The sequence below is a fragment of the Mycteria americana genome, chromosome 5 (genome assembly GCF_035582795.1).
Source record: "Mycteria americana isolate JAX WOST 10 ecotype Jacksonville Zoo and Gardens chromosome 5, USCA_MyAme_1.0, whole genome shotgun sequence".
NCBI classification, from domain to species: domain Eukaryota; kingdom Metazoa; phylum Chordata; class Aves; order Ciconiiformes; family Ciconiidae; genus Mycteria; species Mycteria americana.
The window spans coordinates 16,027,626-16,051,777 of NC_134369.1; the positions used below are offsets into that span (position 1 = coordinate 16,027,626).

The window sequence follows — 24,152 nt, forward strand, 5'->3', positions numbered from 1 at the left end:
TTTCTGTCTTCTAATACGTGTCAGAGTAGAATGTGCTCGGTGACTCAGTTGTGACTGTCACACTCTAAAGGTTAATGCATGTCTTAGTCACCTGCTTTTATTGAGGGAATTTTGGTGAGTATAGTCTTGGACTAATAGATACTTAAATACAGTAACTCCACCTTCACTAGGTAATTACTTTTTATTCTAATAAATTTATTTCCAATTTACTTGTTATAGCACAGATTGTGTAAACAGTTCAGTTCCTCAAAATACTACTGGAAGTCCTGTGTTAAGCATAGTAGTCTACAAAGTCAGCTGCAATGATAGAGACATTTTTTGCTTATTCATTTTGGTCTTTTCTGCTTTTAATTCTTCCTGGTACTTGTGGATTTTTTGGCCTGTTTTATCAAAAGAGCTATGATAAAAACACTGTATGCACAACCTGAAACAAAACTGCCTCATGGGCAGTAGATAGCCTTCTTTTCAGAGCAGCTTATTACATCAAATAGATGTGAAGAACACACTGTGATATCATCCAGTCCTTCCCATTATGTATGACAGCGTGTAATTACAAAGGTTGGTATTTCCAAGGGAACCCAAATTGCCCATGAGCACAAATCCCAAAGTCAGCAGACCCAATGGCACCTAGATAAGCTTTGCTGACTACTGCAGGGGTAGTTAAGATATGGCTCCAGTTGCCATCTCATTGGAGATTAGCGCTCCCTCATATGAGGTTTGGCAGACCAGCATGTTTGCTTATACCTCAGTTGTTTCAGTTCAGCATGGACATTTTATGTACCAGTTTTCCTGAGTAGCAAGGGAAGAAGTCCTACAAATTTAATAGTGTGCCCCCCTTCAGCCTGAACGGACAATCCCTATCTCCACAATTATTCATGTTACTAGAAGTTGTAGGTCAGGAGCATTAAAAAGATTATTTATGTCTTTAAAATGGATCAAAGACCAAGTGTCATTGTTGAAAGTGTTGGCTTTGGTACTTGCCATAGGCAAAGAATGAATCAATGCCATAAGTATGGCTAGCACTTGAGTTTCTGGCTTCTCTGCCGTGGTTCAGCTCACTGCATGACCTGTTGGTCTTACATGAAATGAGCATGCTCAAATAATAGCCACATATGATTTTCAAAAACACTGTTTACACACCTTACATAACTAGAGTGGCTTATGATAATATTAAATTACTTTTATTTCTATAACTTTGTATATACGAAAATATTTTGGTTGGGAAAATACTTACCTATCTATCAGGGGTCCAAATTTTTAGCCTTATCAGAAGCTACAGTTTCTTTAAGTGAATACTTCAAACATACATAACCTTTTAAAAAAATAACATTTCTAAAAATACTGAGAGTATAGTTATTATACTAATATACTTTATAAATCTTTTGGTTTTTATTAGTTTTGTTTCATATCCATTGCATACTTATGGGCTTTCACTTACAAGTTTACTAGACTGCTCCATTCATACTCTGCTAGAATTTCAGCAAGGTGGATTTTTGTTTTACCTGTAAATTTTTTTTGACTGTGATGCTCTGTGTTTAGAGAAGTTATTGCCCAGGCTGTTTGTCCAAAATCTTTTAAAGTAGGTTTTGAGGTTCAGTTCTCCCCTATTCATTTTTAAAATACACTTAGTTGACAGATACTGAATTAAGTGTTTGCCTTACTTTTACTTTCTTTGCTGTTTCTTTCATCTGAAAAGGAAGGTACAATGGCTTCCTCACAACTGTATCTCAATCTGCTTTGTAAGTGAACCACCACCTTTCAAATATTTTCAGTCCTACCTATAGAATTTGTAAACCTTTCTTGTCAAGAAACAATGCTCTGATAAAATCTGTAAGCATAGCCTAGGCTTCCCAAGGTTCTTCTATTTCAAATGGGATATTAAAGGACTGGAAAAGATTCAGGGAAGACTAACAAGCATGATCAAAGGTCTGGAAAAGCTTCTGGGAAAGGAATCAGTAGGTAAGGTAGCACTGTTTAGGCTAGGAGGGCAAGGACTGGTGTATGATCACTGTTGAAGAGCTATAATATAGAATAAATTGTTTACATCTCTTCCAATACAAGAACTTAGGGGGTCATTGAATGAGGTAAATGAATGACAGGTTCAGAGCAGAGATGGTTCACACAACATGCGTTATCTGTGGAACTACTTGCCATAGGGTGTTATAGATTATATAAACTTTTTATGGTTCAAAAATCAGTTGAATAAAGTACTGAAATGAAAATCCATTGAAGTAAAGAAAAGGTACAACCTGAATGTAAGAAAGGCCAAAAATCTCCGGTTGAGGCAGTCTAGAAGTGACAGTGAGTATCACTCTGTTCTCATGTCCTTCCCTAAGCACCCGTCAACTGCAGACAGGATCCAGGGCTAGAGGGCCCTTTGCTATTATGGAGCAGAGGTGGTGTTGTGCTCCTGAGGAAGCATACTGAATTATAAATATGATGAGGGTTGGCCATGTTATAGGCAGTCTGTTACAGAAACACTATTTTCTATTTCTGTCCAACCTGCTGCATAGGTTAAGCTGTTTCCACTTTCCATTTGTTGTATTCAAGCCTACATGGTGATCTAGCTGTGTTTGTATGTCGACAGGTATATCAAAATGCCTTGGTAAGGATAAAATAACAGGCAACAGTGTTCAGAGGATGACTCTAACACCAGACATGGCAATCTACTTTTGGAAAAAAGAGGACAAAATTAGGTGATCTTGTCCATGCAAGACAGAAAAAATTAAATGACAGTAGGGTGATGGTTGTCTGCCAGCTAAAAGAACTGGTGGCCTGCATCACGTATAGACTTATTAATGTTATCCATGCCACTGATACATAAAATGAGCTGTGCCACTAACGCATACAAACTCAACTGATAGCTCTAGTTCAGGACTTCCCAGCTGCATTGTTGACCTGCCCTAGTAACCTAGCCTGGCCTGAAGATCCAGTATGAAGACAGGAAGGGAAACTTCTGGGCAAGTCCATTAACTTGGTGATTTGGTTTGTAGAAGTCATCCAGTTAGTACTTAAAAATATTCAGTCTTGGCATCTACATCAAGATTAGGAGACTTGAAAACCTAGTTATTTGTTAGTTATTATCATTTCCTGTCATTAAATCCTGTTGAAATTACAAACCTAGGCATAGGATTTATACAACAATATTCTGTAATTAAAAACATCTGAAGTATTGGAGCTTTGGCATTTTTACAAGTGATAGTGAATGACTAACTCCTTCATTCATCAGCTCTATACAGTCACTGCAAGCCAACAGCTTGTGTAGAAGTGTAGAAATTAACTTACTAGTTCTAGCAAATCAATCTGAGTTTGGGGTTTTGTTTGTTTGTGTGTTTGTTTTAAAGGAATGACCTAGGCAAAGCTAATCAGACTGGCTGTTGTGGATCTGACAGTAGTGCTGACATTGAATCTAATATGCTCAATATGGCAGCAACAATAGCTCCTGCTATCCCATCTGGTAATGATCAGATGTTAGTCATTTTTTAAATGAAAGTAACAGGTATTTGCTATAACTGAGCAGAATCCATTTAGGCTCTTTTTGCTGAAGATGTGATTAAGAAAAAACAGAGAATTCTTGTCATTCTTGAGCCTTTGACATATAAAACAAAAGATGGATAGGTGGATATATTTTTATCTCTAGCTATTCCCTCATCCCCTACAAGAGAAAGAACATCTCTGCACATCTTGTATGCATTGCGCATTTTTTTTTTCTTAGTAAGAGTGCTTTCTTTTATGTAATACTTATATGAATAAAAGGTGTCAACAATGCTTAATATTAAGTACGTACCGTTTTCTAATTTATTGCCTTAGTAAAGGGGAAGCTTAATCCAAGCAAGTGTAATGCTTCACTGTCGAGTCCCAGAGCATGCAGTCAGGAAAACTGGCAGTGACACCATAATTACAGTTTGTCCCACCCCACCCCCCAAAAAAAGATATTTGCTGCTGGTGGACCTAAGTACTTTTTATAGAATTACTTGCATGACTAGTTAAAGCACATGTACAGAAATTCTCCTTGTAGCAGGTATACTTTTGATTTGTTTGACTGCAGATTTCTTGAATATTATGTCTTTTTCTTTGACATACCTAAGCTAATTTTAGACAGTATTTGACTGGCAACTTTCACTTCCCAGGAGATTATTTATATTACTAACGTTAACACTGGAGTTTGCTCAAGCTTTTTATAGAATATCTAGAGACTGTGGACTGTCGTAGTCTGAGTTGGCTGAATTGTCTCAAGAGCCTGACTTTGCTGTCAGATGCTGGATTACCATCATTACTTTTTTAGCTGGCTTTCCTGTACTCACACTGTTTAAGTATTCAGTCTTATCAGTTTCTGAATGAATTGAGCTATTTTCAACCAAATTTGATAGAGGGGGAGAAGGCAGAACTTGGTGCTCATCAAACTACATGTGAGTTAGCCCCATATAAGACACCAAAGAAAGCCTAGGGGAGACCGGCTTAATAAAGCCCCAGCCTCAGCAACGATTTCAGGTAGTGTGAACACTTTTTTCAGGAATCTCTGTCAACTTGAAATACAGATTTAACATGGATTGCAAAATATTTTTCCTGCAAATAAATTTTGGAGGGGATCTTTGCCTAATACAAATTAGGCAAACTACTCCATTGCTGAAACATAAAAACTACTGGTATTACTAGACTAAGATCTGATTCAGTGTCCATTATTATCTTTAGGAGTTTACCAATAACTTCATCAAAGACATGATCAGAGTAGGAACATCAGTATTAGTTATGCAAGACTTGGCCATCCTAAACAGGTGTATGAACATTGGGTGTTCCCACCTGTTCTGCAGAGCCATTGATAATACCTCAACATGTTCAAAACCTCTCACTGTTTACAGTACAACTTAGGTTTGCCACACAACTGTAAGATAATCTGAGGAAATCTGCTTGTGTAATAATGGCCTTTAAAAATTAAAGCTGTATTTAATTCTTTGAGTTTAGTGTTCCTTGAGAGCAGTAGAACATGTGGGAAGTGGGTTATTACAGGTATCTATGTAGGAACGTTGAAAAATTCTAATCAGTACAGTATGATAACATCATTTATGTTAATTTTTGTGACTTGGTCTCATTTCAGATGAAGTGGCTATCTGTCCTGCCCCAACAGTGTATTTTGCTGATGACATGTCTCCTAATGGCCTTGGAAGCTGTACCTATAGACATAGATAAGACAAAAGTCAAAGGAGGAGGCCACATAGAAGGAGAAAAGGTAGAAAATCCAGTAAGTGTAATGAAATTTATATAATTAAGTATTTTTTCCTAGTTGTTAATAATCTGGCTATAAAAAACCTCCCTTCCTGAAATTTAGATGTTCTTTACTGGAGTTACTTGCAGGAAGGAAACTAATATTAGCTAGTATTGTCATACAGTCTACCATCTACTATGGTGAGGTTCCGTTTAATTTGTTCTGTTTTATTTTTTTTTCTGCTGCTAAAGGTGAGGTGGCACATGGAAGGAATTCCCCAGCTTACAATAGGAAGGACTGCTTACTGTTCCACAGAGGCTTCTTTCAAGCAATGGAGTGGTAGCTTAGGAAATTCCACTCAGTGATTCCCGTTCAGCATTTCAAATAGAACAGTAATGAATGAATTGCGCTGTTTTAAAAAAACCAAACTATATTAACATGAAAGATGCTTGTGTATGACATGGATTCCTAAACACTTCTCCTCTTCCTTGTCAGTTGCTGAAACAAATGAATCATAAGAATAAGTTGTTATAGGGCAATGATGCAAATCAGAAAAACTGAAGATATGTAAGAGAGTGTAATGCTTGTGTTGCTGAGATTTGAGTTTCAGTTTAATCATTGTGTTTAAACAAAATTAAATGTTTGGTAGTATATTCTTTTCTCAATTTCACATTATTTTTTTGAAGGATACAGGACTTTATTATGATGAATATCTCAGGCAAGTAATAGATGTCTTGGAAACAGATAAGCATTTCAGGGAGAAACTCCAGACTGCTGACATAGAGGAAATAAAGGTAGGTACAAAAAAAAAGAGTTAAATTAAGGTTAATTAAATCCATAATCATGAGCCATGTATGTTGTATTCTTTCTTCCTTTTCTTTCTTCTACTCCTCTCAATTTTTGTTAGCTTAAATTTCCTCTAATTTTTCTTTACTTAGTTATTTAACTCTTACTAGATCTTTGTCTTTAGTTAAGGGATAGCAGAACTTCTGTTCATTAAATTATATCCCATAGCATAACCCCCCCCCCAACAATGTATACTTGAATGCATAGTTTCTGCCTCCTGCCTATCTACTAAAAAGCCAGTTTCAGACTTAATATAGGTAGGTAAACCTTCATGTACATCAGAACAGCTGCAAGCGTAACTTTCACTCGCTGTTGCCAGCTGATTCATTTGGAACACTGTTTTGAACATAGGGGTATATCTGCCTTCTGAGATTAAGATAGTGTGCCGCAAATGAATATGATGACATGGAAGAGAATTACAGGAAAGCCAGATTTTAAAGTCTGGGGAAATTGAGGAGTTGTACTAGAGGTAAAGTCAGTGTATATAGGAATAAAATAGACCTCTGGCTTTCTCCGCTGCTGTCCTTTCTTTTGTGCCAATCCATACAGCACTCTCTCCAAAACCTCACCACATTCTTGTCTTTTCTACTTTAGTTCCTGGCTCTAGGTGGTGGCTGTTCTGCATTCCCCTTTATGAGCTAGAAATTCAGCAAGGGACAGGTAGGAAAGAGTCTAAAGTGATAGACTTAAAGAGGAGATCCTGCCTTTTGCATTTCCTTTAATCCCTCATGTTGCCATTGGCAGCTTTTGGCTCCTTTTTCTTCTGTGCTACACCTAGTGTAACCCTTGAAGGTTACTATCCATTTACAGATCCTGATAAATTTTCTAGCAATACACATTGGTGGCTGTTGCTGTGCTTGTACCTTCTCTCAAGTCTTAGAGCTGTCATCAAGTGGATGACGAACATAGCACTTTGTGTGCATCTCAGTTCTTTTGAACTAATTTGAGAACATTTGATCAATAAATTTGTCACTTCTTAAACATTATTAGGTATTGCTGCTTCAAAGTCATGCTTTTGCTCTTTGGAGGAGCAAGATACTTAGAAACTCTCTATTCAGAAAGCTTTTAGGATTCCTCTCTGTTTCTATAACCATAGGCTTAAAAAAATTCGAATCTGCTCTTTGAAAAAATTTTGAGATTCTTATAACGTGGGCTACAGTATTGCCAAAGACTGCCACTAGTCTGCTGTCTTGCAGCTCATGTTTAATGGGAATCCTAAAGGCTACTTTCTTCTAGTTTTTATACATAACTTTTCTTTTTTGACAGAGTGGAAAACTAAGCAGAGAGCTTGATTTAGTAAGCCACCATGTGAGAACACGGCTGGATGAACTAAAAAGACAAGAGGTGGCAAGATTAAGAATGTTAATTAAAGCTAAAATGGATTCTGTTCAAGGTAAGAATACAAAATTTAACTAGGTGAGTTAACAGATGGGATTGTTTTGGAGAGGTGCCCAAAATCCATCAGTTAGGCTTTTTTGTTGTCAACAATAACGACTGTAAACTGAAAGTGAGTGTCCTTTCTGAGCTGGGCTAGGGCCAGTAAAGACCCATCTTTGTAGGAAACTGGGGAGAAGAGAAGAGAAGAGCAGAGCCATCTGTAATTTATAAATAACTAAACTTGATTCTGGAAGTGGATTTTTCAGAAACTTCTAATCTTTTTCAACCTCTTTTTTATTTTTGTAGTGCATCAATTTATAGATTACCCACTGAGAACTAGTAACATAGTAGGACTACATTTAAGAATACAACATGACATAGCATTTCGTGTCTTTACAGGGTAGAAAATGAATTTTTTTTTTTTACAGTTAACACAAAAGCTTTCCTTTTTCTCTTTTTAAGCCCCCTTTCCACCAGTTAGAGTTATTGTACAGATTTATAACAAACATTAAACATTTTAGTTCAGAAGATTATTTTTCTTATTTTTGGGGCAGTTTTAAGCTCCTGAATAAAGTAAAACATTTGGAGTGAAAAAAATTCTCCATAGCACTTTCTTAATTGCTAATGAAATCGTACAAACTCAGGCAATTTCTTTTAATCAGTAAAGTATACAGGTTTCTAATGATTCTGATTGCTGTATGTTTGCGTGGGAAATGGTGCTATCCCTTTTTATTTCTTATTACTGAAGAATTTTTAAAGTTTGCATTTAGAACTAATGCTGTAAATTTCTTATTAGTGTTTCTTTTTGAAGATAATTAGTTGCTCATAAACAAAAATCCTAATGATGGACTGCATGATCTTTTTTCTGAAATGCTGTTTTTCACAAAGAAGCTCTAATAAAAAGCGCTTAATTTACCTATGCAGATTATTTTATTAATAAAAACATGTGCAAGTTATGGGGAGGGATCCCACTGAATTGAATAGGTAATGTATCAATTTAAAATATTCCAAGGATAAGAATATGTCTTCTAGGCTAAGCCGAATTTAGAGATGTCAAGTAGACTGAAGAAGTATGCATGTGCAAATATGTGTTCATGGGGATGTTGCTAGGGTCAGGAAAGGATCAGATTAATTTGGGAAAAAAGCTATTTACAGTGTAGTACCTTTCCAATGAAGTGTTTAGGTGCTACCATAGTATAATTAATGAATAATAATTTAGAGTTGGCTGAGGGCGTCAGATTACCTTTCTGTCCTTTGCTTTCTTTTAATGAAAGTTCTAGTCCACAGAGTACAGTCCACTGGTAGCTAGACAGTGCAGACCAGCGGTAGCCCCTCCACAGGAGTCAGTGCATTGCCTCACATACCTGCCAGACCCCATGTTCATCTTCCTCAGGTGGCTCTTTAGCTGCCGAGAACCTGGTCTCATGTTCTTATTGCAGGCAAGCGGTCCAGTGACATCATGGTGACACTCACAGTGAGCTAGTTGACAGCAGCTAATAGTTTAATGGACTGATTACTTCTAGCCCTCTCTACTTCCATAAATCAAGAGTAACTAACAGAGCGTGCTTTAGAAAAGTAATTCCCCGCAACAGATCAGATCTGTTACAGTATAAGTGTGAGATCTTACAGTCGGGAAAGAATAAGAACAGATTATTCCAGTTCAAAATATTCAAATGACTACTAAGATGTGAAAACACCGGGAGTGGGAAAACATTTTATAAAGTTTATAATCAGCCCTACCAGCGAGTACTTCACACCACATAAACCAGGTATGGCCAGATTATCTATAAAATACAGCTGCATCTGTACACCTGTGCAACATCTTGGAACATGTACAAAAGAGCATTCTATAGTAACAGCAGGCAGAACTGTTTGATTTCCTTTTATTTGTTCTGTTAATCTTTTCCCTGTAACACCACTTAATATCTTAGTCTTCTATCTGATCTTAAAAAAAAAAAAAAAAAAAGCACACAAACCCCCCTGTTTTATTCCCTCTCAGATGGATCAGGTCTAAAAAAAACCGAAAAGACTTGAGATTATATTCTGCATATATTCAGTCCTGATCCAGATGTGTTTTTAAACATTTGCACCAAGATCGTACTAGACTGATCAGTACAGGACAGAAGAATGTTAGGGGTTGGATCCCAGATAATACAGTAATGTGGGAGGTAAATACGGTCAAACAGAATGAGTCTTTTCCCATAAATATAAAGAATGGAGGAAAATGGGTTTGGGGACAGGTTTTTTTGTTGTTTTGATTTGGGGTTTGTTTGTTTGTTTTTTAAAAAGCCTATTATTACACTTCTAAAAAATGTTTCAAAAACAGGCTAAGGCACCTATATTTCAACAGAAATTATGATCTCCCCAGGGAGGAATGATGGTTGAAATCTGCCCCAGCCAGTGTTTGCTGTTTTGTGGTAATACAAACACAGCATTAAGTATAAGACAGATAGTTTACCAAAGAACAACATGTTCAAAATTATGTTTTCTGATTTTTTTTAAACAAATAAAATATTCTTTGCTAAGCCATCTAGTAAAAGCTTGTCAAAATTGTTATACATAACATATCAAAGTGTATGCTGCTTAAGATAGCATTATTATCTAGCATTAACAGTCAGAAACCATGGTAACAGCTAGAAAAGCCTGTTGTAGAAACATGTTTTGTTGTTAGTGCATTGTGTATTGATATTGTTGGGTATAGTTCCTGTCATAAGGAAGAGAGAAATGTTTGCAGCTTTTAGACACAAGACCTGACTCTCCACTGTCTTACATTTCTCGTTTTGCACAAATGAAATTTGAATATCTGCTTATCTGATTTGATATAACTTTACACCATATTGTACATACATCTTTGGCCAGATATAGGTCATTTGCAAAATGTACAGGGCAATAGAAGAGCCAGACTTCTCCCAGTTCAGGAAAAAGATACAAGTTCTTAGCTCTGATACTGCACATAACTTCAACTATCTCATTTATATAAAAGGGAATAAAAGGTTTTTCTTAGTTTGTGAAGCTCAAATTGATTGTACATTTCCTTGCTGAAACACAAGCCTTAATTTGTGCATGTTAAATTATTGTGTGCAATGCAACACGGATCAGAAGGAATATAGTGCAAATCGCTATCAAGTTTACCGATCTCCTTCAGGAAAAGCAACTTTAGAAGTGTTGCTATAGTTTCCTCTGACAGTGAAAAAATTATCCAGTCCTCAGGGAGCCTCAGGTACTTACAAGGCACAAGCTCCCGTATGAAAGTTCTTAACTTCCTGATCTTGCTTGATTTCAAACTTATGTTAATGTTTTACATTTGTACCTTGTTCTTTCAGACACTGGCATAGACCATCAGGCTCTCCTTAAACAGTTTGAGCACCTGAACCATCAGAATCCTGACAAGTTCGAACCTAAAGACTTAGATATGTTGATCAAAGCAGTGAGTGCTAGATATAAACTACTATGGGGTTTTTTGGTATTGATTATTATGCTTTTTCTCTGGTAAAGGCAAATCCTTTTATATATACCACTTTTTTATAAATGACATGCAGTTTTCATTTTCAGAGAAAAGTCAGTTGTCTCCATTGCACACTTGAAAACTGTTGTCAGTGTGCATTATGCTGAAGAGCCCATAAGTTTTGGGGTGGCGTCTTAACAGGACTTGCATTCATATGCCAATACAAACAACTTCGGGAATAAAATACACCTTTCTGGGAGTATTTAAATTAAATGCAGTTTTGATATGGGTACATTTTTGCCAAGTGTATTTTCTGATTTCTAATTCTGAATTATTTAAGAGTCTCACAGAATGACATAAAAAGTCATCCCTAAACTAGCCATTTGAATTGTGGGATCTATTATATATACGTCAAGCTGCAAAACCACAGCAGAGTAGAATTTAAGATACCAATATTAGAAATTGCATATGCTGGGCATGGCATTCAATGTCTATTTAGCAGATTTGGTATCAATCACAGGTGTGGGGGGTTTTTTAGTGCATGTGTATTATGGGTATGCAGTTAAGCTAAGCATGGCATGGCTTTTTTCAACTGCTGGAAAAAATATGCTTCCCAAGGGGAAAAAAGACTTTCATCTCAGATATGCTTTAGAGAGCACTGCATATTTGACATGAGAATTTGACAGTTTTTATATTTTCAAAATAAATTGAAAGATAAGGTATATTTTAAGCTTCCTGTAATTTTTGTGGTGGTTTTTTTTACCCTTGGAAAATTTTATCTCAATTTGCTGTAAAATTATTTTTTATATAGATATTATAAAGTTTCTTGCCATTTCTGAGCATCACTTCTGGGAAAACCCTGGTTGGCTAGGAGAAGCATATTCTCAGTGGGGCAGTTCTTTCTCTTATTATAGTATTTTTCTTGTCTTCTCATTTCTCAGCTGAGATACTGACAGAGTGTAATGGGCATTTTAGGGGGTCTGTGCTTTGGAATTGTTTTTGAAAAGGTACAGTGAATCTGAAAATTAAAATGTAAATAATGGAGAGACTATATCAGGTATGAACAAGTTACTTTGAAAAGCACTACCAAAACATCCTTTAATACCTTGAGCTGTCTGAAAACGATACATCTCTAAACTCTATAAAAGTACTTGTCAGAAATTCTCCCCTCATACCCTTTTTCTCCATATAATTGGGTTTTTTGATTTAATCTGTATTAAGCTACTGCAAACTCACTCCCATTATTAATGAAGGCACTTTTTTCATTAAACTGTAGGATAAGCTACAAATGTTCTTACTCTGAAATAAACAAGGGGTTAATGGCACTAATTGAAGCTGTGCTTAATTAGTATGGGACATACTTAACTTGAGTTAATTTATTATTAATTGATGAGAAAGGACACCTTGATGCCTTCTTACAGTACTGTGTAGTTGCAAAAATTGTCCAGCAGTTGAACCCTTGCAAATTAATTTCTGTGAAAATAACGAAGTGAGGAGGGATGTTTTTGCATCACTGTCACATGAAAGGAAACCCCCAAGTAGTCTACCTCATGTTTAAAAGGAGCATGGCAATATGGCCAGCCTTGCCCAGAGATCGGAACAATACAGTGTGTTTAATGTAATGTGTTAATGTAATCATGTGGCATAATCATATGTCTACATATATCTATATTTTTAGGCTACAAGTGACCTGGAAAACTATGATAAGACCCGCCATGAGGAGTTTAAGAAATATGAGATGATGAAAGAACATGAGAGGAGAGAGTATTTAAAAACACTGGATGAAGAGAAGAGGCAGCGAGAAGAATCCAAATTTGAGGAGATGAAGAAAAAACATGGAGATCACCCTAAAGTTCACCATCCTGTAAGGCCACAGTCTGTTCTTACATGATTGGGTGGAAGCTTTCCTTTCCAGAGAGGAAAAAAAAAGCTAATGAAGAGAAGGGTATATCTTGTTTGTTCTCAGCATTTACCTCTTCTCACTGACATGGGAGCAGAGTGTGGGAACGGTGTTGAGCATTACAAAACCCTCTATTTATACCCTCATTTTTTCTGTACAAGTATGCTATTTGCTGGCAGAATGATTATTTACAAAGAAGCTAAAACTCATGAGGAAGAAGCCAGAACGGTATTCAAAACTGTAGGGATGCCTTCATGGTATGCCTGGCCTGCAAGGAACTGCGTCATACCACCTTTTGCTCTAGAAAAGGCAAACTAATTTAACTCCCTTCAGCTGTTGTTTCTAGTTGAGTCTGGGTGGCCATGACTGATTATTACAGGTGTTCTTTTCCACAGAATATGCATTTCCTTTACAATCCCTCTTCCCCTGGGCCTTTCTGTCTAATGAAAGTATTAGACCTGACCAAAAGGGAATTAAAGAAAATTCCATTGATTCCATTTGCAACATGACTAATCAGAAAATAAAGCCTTTCAGAGAAACTAATGCAAAGGTAATGCAGAAAAATTACACTTAATCATTTTTTGAATAGTTTTTCTTTGTAACCAATCTATAGGGAAGCAAAGATCAACTGAAAGAGGTGTGGGAAGAAGCAGATGGACTAGATCCTAATGAATTTGACCCCAAAACATTTTTCAAATTACACGGTAAGAGGTTTAGTTTAATTTAATGAAAAAGTGAAGTGACTTTCTGTTACCTTCTGCTGAGGGCAACTTTGTCTTAAGCTAGGATGAAGTCTTATACCTCAAGCAATTTGGATGAATCCGAAGAGTATAGAGGAGAAAATATTTATGTTATTGTTTGTAAGTTTACTGCAAAATTTTAAATGGGGTTTAAAAGTTGAAAACAGAATTTTGTTTAACTACTCATAAAATCATACAGCCAATAAGCAGTAGTGATTGCTCAGGGAAGTATGGGTACATAGAGGGCTACCCATAACTATAACTTTGCTTACATACTACCTACTAGGAATAAATCCTCAGAGGTGTGTGTGGGAAAACCTGCTTTCTCATCATCTCTGCAGATAAGTGCCAGACTCCCCTTATCTTTGGAGTGGTCATAGAAGTGCCAAGCCTCTTCAGAAGTTGCAAGATTCCCTTAATAAAACAAAAACCAAAATGACCCCCAGTCCTGCCTCTATATTTCTGAGCAATGTGCAGCTAGAAACAATTAAATAGTAGCAGAGATGAGGATGCACCTCAATGGCCATTTTGCTTTATGTGTGATTATTTAAATGTGTAACCTTATATCCTGACAGTGTTAAATGCTTCATAATAAAGTACCTTTAAGCAGATCCTGCCTGGCACTGGGCTGTGAAGCGTTGAACAGTACCAGAATTTGACTAATCCCAAAGATGATAATTTAACTGAAAAAAAGCATTCTAGCTTGAGTCTGAACTTTTATCTTGGTTTATAAAATACATAAATATGTATTATAGTTACTAAACTTTATTTCTTCCTTCTAGAAAGAGAACTTCAAAGATAATTTTCTGAACATTTTTGGTAGCTTTTTGTGCAAATCTTACCAAAACAGAAACAGCCGAAACAACCTTTTGCCTTAGAGCTTAGTATATAAAAAACTTTGAAGCAGTGAAACAAAAATATTGCATAATAACATTCATTTGGAGTAGACATTCTCTTTCAATTTCAGTGGTAGTATAACAATATTCAGAGTAGAATGTAGGATAAAAGATGGATTGTTAGTTATCAACTATTGTCCTCGTTGCATTTGTCATGAAAAGTCATTTTACAGTGATCTCTTCTCAAGCGCTGCATATTTATATAGATTTTTCACATAATTCTTTAGTATTTTTGGAGAGTCATACTGTTGGTTAACAAAGTTCTTTTACATATTTTTGTTGCTCCTGAATCTATTTACAAATTTAGTTGTTAAATTGGGACAACTTGTTCTCAGCAATATTTTTTGGCAATTGCACTCTGTGCAATCCTGTTGTGACTAATTTCAGTTTGCTAATCTAAGAAGCAGGGAGATTGCTCCAGACTTGTCCAACCAACCAAAAATGGCGATACAGTACAGCCAATGCCTGATAAAAACCTAAACAGAAAAAACAACCTATGTAACCAGCATCTTGTTAAATGAGGTTTTTAATCTATGTGAGATGTGTATGCTGATACTTAACTCATGGGGAACTATTACAGGTATTACTTTCTGTAGATACTGAACTTGTATTTTCAACACTTCTTTTTGTAGATGTCAATAATGATGGTTTCCTGGATGAGCAAGAATTAGAAGCCCTATTTACTAAAGAGGTAAAAAAAAAAAAAAAAAGAGAGAGTTTAAAACCTTAATTTGTTTCAGTAAATGGTTACAGGGATGTTTGTAGTTTTTCCAAGTATATTTGGGGGCTCGGGACTACAAATTAGAGTATTCATGCCAAGTTTTGTGCATCCTTAATATTTCTACAAAAGTGTAAAAACATATCAGCAGGGAAAATAAAGTAGTTGAAGCATAGGACTCAGACACCAGAGGTCTAGTGCTCATGTATTTCTGTGCCACAGGCTTGTCTGAGGTTTTATAATTAATCTGCAGGATAGCTATACCTGTATAAATTGCAGTGCAGAGAGCTGCACTCCTGCTCTGGCTAGATGTAGCCTGGTAGAGGTTCTGAAGGTGGGTATCTGTGCTCCTTCAGTGCTAATCTAAAGTTGTAAGACTTGTTGAGATACATGAGTCAGGGAGGAAATGTACTATACAGTGTATATGAATTCAAACTACTGTAAATTTCTGAAGAAATTTAATTTGCAAATACAGATTTCTAACAATACTTTGCCATAATCCCCTCTAATACAATGAAGATATATGGCAGTCTTTTTTGACAGATACATGCCACCATTTTCCAGTTTTGTAGTTTAAAAACAAATAGTCTGAGGCCTTAAAATTACCTGTGGCTAAGCAAGCGAAGCTAAATGACTAAGAAAGCTAAGTAGAAGCAAATAAGCATAAACTCACCAGGGAGACATTGATTTGGTGGACCATTAAATTGAGCACTCAATTTGTCTTGTGATATCCTGAATGCTTATAGGGTCAGCTGCATGCTCTGGTAAAAAAGCTATTCTCTCCTGTTCCAGAAATCATGTGGAAACTCTGCCTGCTTTAAATCAAATGTAGGATCAGACTGTGCATGCCAAGGTCAATTTTACTGTAATGTCCACAGCACTGAATTACAACAGACCCCATGAATTAACTGAAAACTTCATTCTTAGCAATGAAAGGCTCACTTGTTGCTTAAATACTATGCTAAAAGAGGAGAATTACACACATGCACTCTCACTCTATTGGAAGAATGGTGAACTCATGTTTTTAGCAACATCTCACGATACTGTTCCAAATATGCTCTGTCATTTGAATGAGCAGCCCTTTCTCCAAACTAACATTTGCTAATTGTGAATTTCAGCTAGAAAAAGTTTATGATCCCAAAAATGAAGAGGATGACATGGTTGAAATGGAAGAAGAAAGGCTGAGAATGAGAGAACATGTAATGAATGAGGTGGGGACTGGTGTTTAGTAGAGCTGCTGATTTCCTTCTATGTTCAAGAAATACAGTCCTCCTAACATGAAGGGTTGTCAGAGTACAGCAGAAAGGGACGGCCTGTCACACTGAATGCTGTTTGTGCTGTGATTCACATAAAGCTACAATTCTCAAGCTCTGTCCCCATATTCTGATGTAAATGCCTGCTGACTATTTTTTATTTAAGAAGTTCCAGAGAAGGAATTGTGCTGTAGCCTCCATCTTTTGCAGATACTGAGATTCAATAGAAATTCCCTGTGAATTTTGTGTCAAACAGGGAAGACTCTAAATGTGCTTTTGCCCTTGGCAAATGGGTAAGGTTTAGGTGTGAGAAGAGGGAGTAGAGCAATGTCTTCTTTCATGTATCTCACCTTTGTCCCTTCAGAAGAGGGCTCAGAGCTCAAGGTATCACCTATGACAGTGAATACCTTTACTAGTTCTGATAAGTTTTCAGCTCAGGAGACAGAGGAAAGGGAAGAGGATGTTTTGAACTACTGTGTTTTTCACTCGTATCTTTTCTGTATTCAACTATATTGCTTAAGCTTGAGGAACAGAGCAAGACTGGTCTTCTATTAGTCATAAAGGGAAGCATTTCCTCCCTTCCCCTTAAAGAATTCTGTTTAAAACCTCCCTATCCAACAGTGGAGATTACTCTGACTCACAGTTACAAAATCATTACCAGAAAGCTACAAAACATTTTTCTCAAAAAAATCTCCCACTATTGTGGGGGGCTGTGACCACAAATAATGTTTCCAATAGCCAATGGATCTTGAATTAAAATGTGAGGATTTACTTTTTATTTCCGTTTTTGTTAAGCTATATGAGCTTGTGAGAGAAGTTTTCAGATGTTGCAGGCACTCCCTTGAAAATGGGACAGTTTAAAAGTAAAATGGTTATAGTTGAAGATATTTGCATAATGAAATTAAACATTAACTCCACCAAAACCCGTCGTTGAGGTTGAGTTTAATTTTTTGCTTCAAATAGGTTGACATCAACAAGGACCGGCTAGTGACTTTGGAAGAGTTCCTGCGAGCTACAGAGAAAAAAGAATTTTTGGAGCCAGATAGCTGGGAGGTAATGAGAATGTGTTCCAAGTGCAACATACTGTACTATTACCATCAGTCTAACCAGGAAACCAAATGGCATGTCTCTGACCTTTGCTTTTTTTCAGTCCTGTTTTGGTATGTGTGTGGTTAAGCACCTTAGCTAAATGTAATGTACAAAATGTAGCAGACTAACGTAATGCAGATGTAAGCTTTATGGTCCACACACAAACAGAAAAGGTCTTGCGCCACCCTGTGGATTCTAAAAAAGTGTTTCTCACATGCTTTTCAAACAGAAGATGGAAATTTTGTTTATGAATCACTTTAAAGGGAAGATAAGAGCTCAGCTGGAAGCAAGAGAATTTTTTTTCTCCTACCTCTAAATCTGTAGTGTAATTCTGCTGAGAAACAGCTCTTTTGCTGTTTCTTACAGTGAGCGTACTAACCCTTTACAGTGTGGCATGTCTGGGTGTTTTGATGAAAATTCTGAGGGTTGTTTGGTGAACTGTACAATTCAGGTAATAATAATTTCAGTGGGAAGATCATAAAAATATATATGATATTCCTGCCTAAGTATTCACGTTTGTATGTGTTTTCTTGCAGACACTAGATCAACAGCAGCTCTTCACTGAGGACGAGCTGAAGGAATTTGAAAGTCATATTTCTCAGCAGGAAGATGAACTTAGAAAGAAGGCAGAAGATCTTCAGAAACAGAAGGAAGAGCTACAGAGGCAGCACGACCAGCTTCAGGCTCAGAAACAAGAGCTTCAGCAGGTATGAGAACAGAATTTTTTTTTTTTCCTTTTCTGTGTCCTTATATATGTAACAGCTCATGGTAATCCCCAACTCTGGAGCATTCTTTACCTTGATTTCTCATATGAGTCCCAGCTGAATTCTAAACTAATGGTACCACAGCAAAACATAATCTTGTATTCAGGATTACAGCAAACAATGCAAGTATCTCAACTCAGTAGTATACCCATTAACAAAGACTTTACATAATGACTGCAAAATTTCTTTTAAGTTATTCATTTATGTCACATCAGAGAAAGTTGACAGATTTAAGTTTTTCAACTGTGGTATTTTGTTTTTCACCAGGTTGTAAAACAGATGGAACAAAAGAAACTACAGCAAGGAAATCCTCCTTCAGGACCAGCTGGAGAACTGAAATTCCAACCCCGTATGTATCTTTCTGTCGATACACAAACTTTAAAATAAGATCTCCAATGTAAAGGTCATCCTCTGTGACCAATTTACCAGCAGTTGAGCACAATGTGACATGACAAGTTAGTTTTAGACAGTGTGAATGACCAATTGCTTCAACACCCTCAGAAGAAAACAGTGTCATAATAAATCATTTCATTTGCTCATCGGTGGCAACAAAATAGTCAGGTATATATTAGCACTTCTTATCCATAACACATTGTCCATGTTTCTTTTGTGCTTTAAATGGGCTCCGCTCTCCCATACATCCCAGCTTAGCTTTTTCTCCCCTTCTAGAAAGGTTGAAACTAATGTGGTTTCAACTAATCTTTATTGGCTTCCATGTTCACGTGCTAACATTATTAGCAGAGCTCAAGAACTTCTTGACATTCATCTCGAATATAAGGCTTCGGACTATATCCAGGCAGCCTTTTGAATACTGGAAGCTCTTAACTGCTGCTGGAGGGCCAACAGTGGGATTTCAAACCTTAAAAGCTATATTCAGTGATTACAGCTCACTTTGTTGAGTACTCTGAAATTCTATGCCTAAGCCACCCAGTTCTGTGAAGAGAAATAATGACATTTCAGTACCAATTTAATTTTGTCTTTCATTTGCTTCAAAACTGCCTGTGGGTAATTTCATTTTATGATCCTTAGTTCCAAGAGCCTCGCTTCCCCTTGCCTTCAGTAAAAACATTGTGTGTAATAGCAGATGCCCTGGGAGTTGGGCTAATGATACGTGTTTTGATACTGGCAATATTGTAGCATATACTGTTCTTAACACATATATTATTTTATGTAAAAACTTTCTGCAAAGTCATCATTTAATCAGGTGTCATAAGAATTCATTATATTAGCCAGAACTAGTCACTACTCATTCACTGAGTTGAGATCCAAGCAGACAGTATTTCTAATCTGTAGGCTTCTGGAGCTACTAAGGGTAATTTAAGAAAAAAAAATTTTCACAAAAATGCAGCTGCAAGTTCTGAAATCTTCAGCAAACTATGAAAATTAGTATTATTCAAAGGCAGGCAATGGGAGAATGTTGTAAGTATTGTCAATGCAGTGAGGGGTAAAATACAGGAGCAAGTTGTTAATTTTTTTTTTTTCAAGCTTCCCGTATTGGGATTAAAGATTTCATAAACACACAATACATTTCAGAAAGAACAATCTTCAAAGAACCAATGTATTAGGTAAGTAAAAACATTTCACAGAAAACAGAAATAACTAGTAGTCTAAGAGGAAACTCTGAATATTATAGTAATGCAGTCTATTGGGTAATCTCAATCCGATTTCATTGTTAGTCATATACAAAATTCTTGATTCCACTTACAAACCAACAAATAGAAGGTTTTGTTTGATTGTTCCTACACTAGAAACTTTCCTTTAGAGACTCGTCATATTTGGGGCCAATTTAATTGAGAACCTACAAATGGTTTTATTCTTGTTTTACAGCTGGGGAGCACAAAGTGGGAGATGCACCAAAACATCCTGCAGGAGGTGATCAGCCTTTACCACCAGGACATGTCCAAGAACCAGCTGCTAGAACTGATCAAGTTCACCCTTAACCACTTGTGCCTCACCTTTATAGCATCTTTATTATTTGGGGAGGGGGGTAAGGGGGTGGGGGGCGGGAAGCAGGAAATCAGAGTGAAACATGAACTCTCCACTTTCTTCCCAAGGTTGTAAAATCATTGGGAATGTTAGAGATGAAGCATCAATCAGAGTTGAATAATAAACTAATTTTCTCTCCAATGCATCAGTGAGAAACACAACAAGGGGATCGTTTAGAGGCTATAATGGAGGAGGGAATTAAGGAAACTTAATACTAAAGGTTTTTATGGCCAGGGGACTGAGCTGCTGAACTCTTCTCTTACAAAAAGGGAGGAGATGCCTGCCATTCTGTGTTGAGGCACGAATCAGAATCTTCTCAGAGAGGAAGCAGGGAACTGGCCTGAATGTCCAGTTAGGTCTAGTTTTATGTAGAAGCTCTTTGCAGAAATGCTGAGAAGCAAAATATGGGGAAACAAAGACCATAGACAAAGGCCTACCATTTCCAGCACTACCAAACCCTTTCTTCTTTGAGACCAAATAAAAATCAGACTTCTAATCCTTAATTACAGAAAATTTGCACTTTCTAAAATCTAAATACAGCAAAGAATTATGTGTAACAGTGAATATTTTTCATGTTTACAGAAGCCTAAGAATTTCACTGTAAGCCTTCAAAAGGATTACTGTACTTCTGGTGTATTGATCTGAACCGTCCTCCTTGTTGAGATTAATTCTGTGTAGCAGTTGAATACTCAGCTGGCTCTTGGGACAGTACTTTTGTCCCCATTTCTTTCATCAGGTGCCAGCTGATCTCAAAATTTTGCATGTTATTAAGTAAGCTTTTTATGTTGATGGAAATATTGTGCAAAACAGAACAAGACTCATTGTCTTTTTCTGTATAGATTATCCTACCTCCTATGATAATACCAGATTTTTCAAAATGCACCATGTGCTTCAGAAAGCTCTTCTCAGACATGAATCTTTGACTTAAGAGTCTCACTATTAACTCTTATTAGTCTTTCAGCAGTTGGTGTAAATTTATGAAGTGTCCTAAAACAGGGGTGCTACTTGATTGTATTATTTTGATATTGAACCAGGATAGGTCCCTAATATTGTAAGCCAAGGTTTTACAAGAGTAAGTTGATTTTCCTGTGGGTTTTACTATAATGTTGAAAAGTTGTGTGATTGTCCTTGCTTGTCATTCATTTCAGACTGAAAGTATCCTAAAGCGTAAACCCTGTTTGGGTTTTTTTTGTTTGCTTCGTTTTTTGTGGGGTTTTCTTAAACATGGATTGTTCTGATTGTATAAGGCTGGCATTGAACTGATACACACCTTGGCAAGCATCCTTTGCATTTCCTTCCTGTTCTGTGGCTAACTGCTGACAGTGTCACTAAAGAAAATCATTTGGGTTTTGAGCAAAGAAACAGAGGCAAACCTCTGCTATAGAAAGATGTTCCTTTCAGAATAAGATTTGGATGTTCTAGGCAACCTCAAAAAAGATAGGAGGCAATTACTAACATTTTGTATTGACATTTGGCCAGTTTCTCACTCTGAAAAACTTTGACTGATAGAAGCTAGGCATATTCCTTCCATGTTTAATGCTTCTTTCATCAGGACCGAGCACATTCTTGTTCTTCACACAATATAATAGAACTCACTGCCAGAACAGATTAGGTTTCCTTATCTGTTTCATCTTGTTATTTGTCATGTCACATTTCCTTCATTTATACCACTCAAACAATTGGACTTCTTTGGTTTTTGTCCTCTATGCAAGTGGTTCACATTTTAGTGTCTCCACTGTTTGTCATTTCCATGCAGTTCTAACATCAGTTTGATAATGTCTTTGTCAGGAGACTAAAATACCTTTCAACAACTTCATCTGTTTGCTAAGAGGCCCAGACATAGTTACAGCTACATCCAGAGCTTCTCAGTGCCAGCCCTGGCTTTGAGGTTGTAGCCTGATAATGGGTAACAAAGCAAGGAGGGAAACAAAGGGGGGATTATTCAAACATCATGGAAAAGGTGAGGGGAAATTTTGTTGTGTTCTCCCCATCCCACATGAAAGTTTACAGAGGACAAATGATACAGCCATAGATGTTTGTAGAGAATCAAAGACTGAAACTTTTGGTGTGAGGGCATTTCTGCCATACAAATCATTCCTTCAGGCTACATCTGCCTCCTAACAAATGTCATTATATGTAATGACATGCTTTGTAATGTAATGCTCAAGCTTTGGTTTCAGTGCAACCTCTTACATTTTGATTGTAAGATCCTGATTCTCCCTGCTGTTGGAGATGGGCATTATATCCCCCTTATCCTGTTTACTTTGAAACACCCAGAGTTTCGTAAAGAACCGTTGTAACTTGGGTGCTGAACTCACCTTCCGCACACCACGGTGTAGTGAGTGTCAGTGGTGACTCTGAGGAAGCCGCTTGTGGGAAGCCAGAGTTTTCACTTGTCATTTCATCATGAGTTAGCATTAGCAAAAATTCCTTGTTTTGCATTTCAACTAGCCACTGAGGTGCATTCAGTGTAAAACAGTGCACATCTTTCCTTCAATTGTTATCTGATACCTAAATGTTGTTCTTGTCAGTGTTAATTCAATTAGTAGGCTTTCAGTTTAGCAATATACTACAGACTTTCTGATCATTTTTTTAGAAGTGGAAACAGGCAGTTTTTTAAACCTTAGAATTGGTGATCGGGTTTATCTCTAACAATAATCAAGGTTTAGTCAAACTGACAATTATTTGCCCTAGATTATTTGGAAGTCAGAGCTTCAGTCCTCAATAATGAACTCCTACTGAACACATCTTAAGTTTGTTGCCTAAATGTTTTTGAGATGAGAGCCCAAATTACAACTTCATGTTCGTCCACCCAATCAAAAATCTCATATGCATGGGTACCTGTATCACATGTCCTCAAAGACAGCAAGGACTGAGTAGATGTTCTTTCAAAAGATGGTCTGTCAGGTCTGGTCTGTTGACAGATAATGTTCACCCAGTACTGTCCATCTCGTCCTCCTCTGTAGAGGAAGGGTATTGCTCTTCAGGCCCAGGCTAAAAGATGTCTCCATCTGAGTGTAATATAGTCATGAAACGATTTTTGTGGATCAATTCTGAAGTGTGGTTTAAATAAGAGTTACCTCACTGTGAGGAACATCTGCCTTAGAGCTTATGCAATGTGCTGAAGTCATGCTTACACATGAAATGTTTAGCAGATTTGTTGCTTCTTAATGTGTTTGTTGTTTTCTATGCTGATGTCTTCTTTTAATTGGGTTCTCTCTTCCATAAAAGAGACTAAAAGTATTAGCCACTAAAAGCATGTTTCTGCCATGTTACTTATTTCTCAGGAGCTTTTTAAAGTTGAAAAAAATTATTAAACTAAGCTTACAGCTAAGTGCGGAAGTAGAAAGCTATAATCACAGATAAATAAGGGACTGGAATATCATGGGCACCAGTGCTTTCACCTGTGCTCTGCTTTTCATTTAGGAGGTGATTACAGGAAAACTGAATGTAACTTCATACAGACACCAGTTCCAAGACAAAGATGCAGAGATTTGGTTTTGTACTTGGCTGGGATTTCAGTAGGAGGATGAAGGGGTAAGATTTGGTCAATGATGTTGTACAAATTCATATCCTCCAGTGCAATATATGTAGGGATTAAAAAAAAGCCCCACTCTGTACTTTGTATAGATTAGTTTTTAACTGGATTAAACTGAAACTCAGCGCAGTGACAGATGTCTAGTGTTTTATTTTAAGTGGGTGGGAAACAGGCGGGTTTAGATCTTGTCTATATGCACAACTTTGTATTTCTGTTTAGAGGCCTTTCCTGTTTGCCCTCCACTTTTTGCTTTCTGGAACAATGTGGAAAGGACTTTATAAAAAGATACAAGTATCTTGTGTTCTTCTCTGGCACCAGCTGCCTCACTGAAATAGCTATTCACTAATTAGGTACCTGAATGCTCAATTTTCTATATTTATAAAAATATAAAACCAAC

At 36.8% G+C, this 24,152-nt stretch overlaps 1 protein-coding gene across 1 annotated transcript in view; it reads left to right on the forward strand.

The window, feature by feature from the left end:
- The window catches only part of NUCB2 (nucleobindin 2), a 30,652-nt gene extending 6,767 nt beyond the window's left edge, over positions 1 to 23,885 (forward strand). Inside the window, exons 2-13 of the mRNA XM_075502224.1 lie at positions 5,096 to 5,239; positions 5,890 to 5,997; positions 7,316 to 7,442; positions 10,750 to 10,853; positions 12,550 to 12,735; positions 13,385 to 13,475; positions 15,040 to 15,098; positions 16,244 to 16,336; positions 17,342 to 17,431; positions 18,004 to 18,174; positions 18,499 to 18,580; positions 20,059 to 23,885. Of these exons, the coding sequence (XP_075358339.1) occupies positions 5,096 to 5,239; positions 5,890 to 5,997; positions 7,316 to 7,442; positions 10,750 to 10,853; positions 12,550 to 12,735; positions 13,385 to 13,475; positions 15,040 to 15,098; positions 16,244 to 16,336; positions 17,342 to 17,431; positions 18,004 to 18,174; positions 18,499 to 18,580; positions 20,059 to 20,171 (1,368 nt within the window). The 3' untranslated portion in view covers positions 20,172 to 23,885. The remainder of the gene's footprint in view (positions 1 to 5,095; positions 5,240 to 5,889; positions 5,998 to 7,315; positions 7,443 to 10,749; positions 10,854 to 12,549; positions 12,736 to 13,384; positions 13,476 to 15,039; positions 15,099 to 16,243; positions 16,337 to 17,341; positions 17,432 to 18,003; positions 18,175 to 18,498; positions 18,581 to 20,058) is intronic.
- The last annotated feature ends 267 nt before the right edge of the window (positions 23,886 to 24,152 follow it).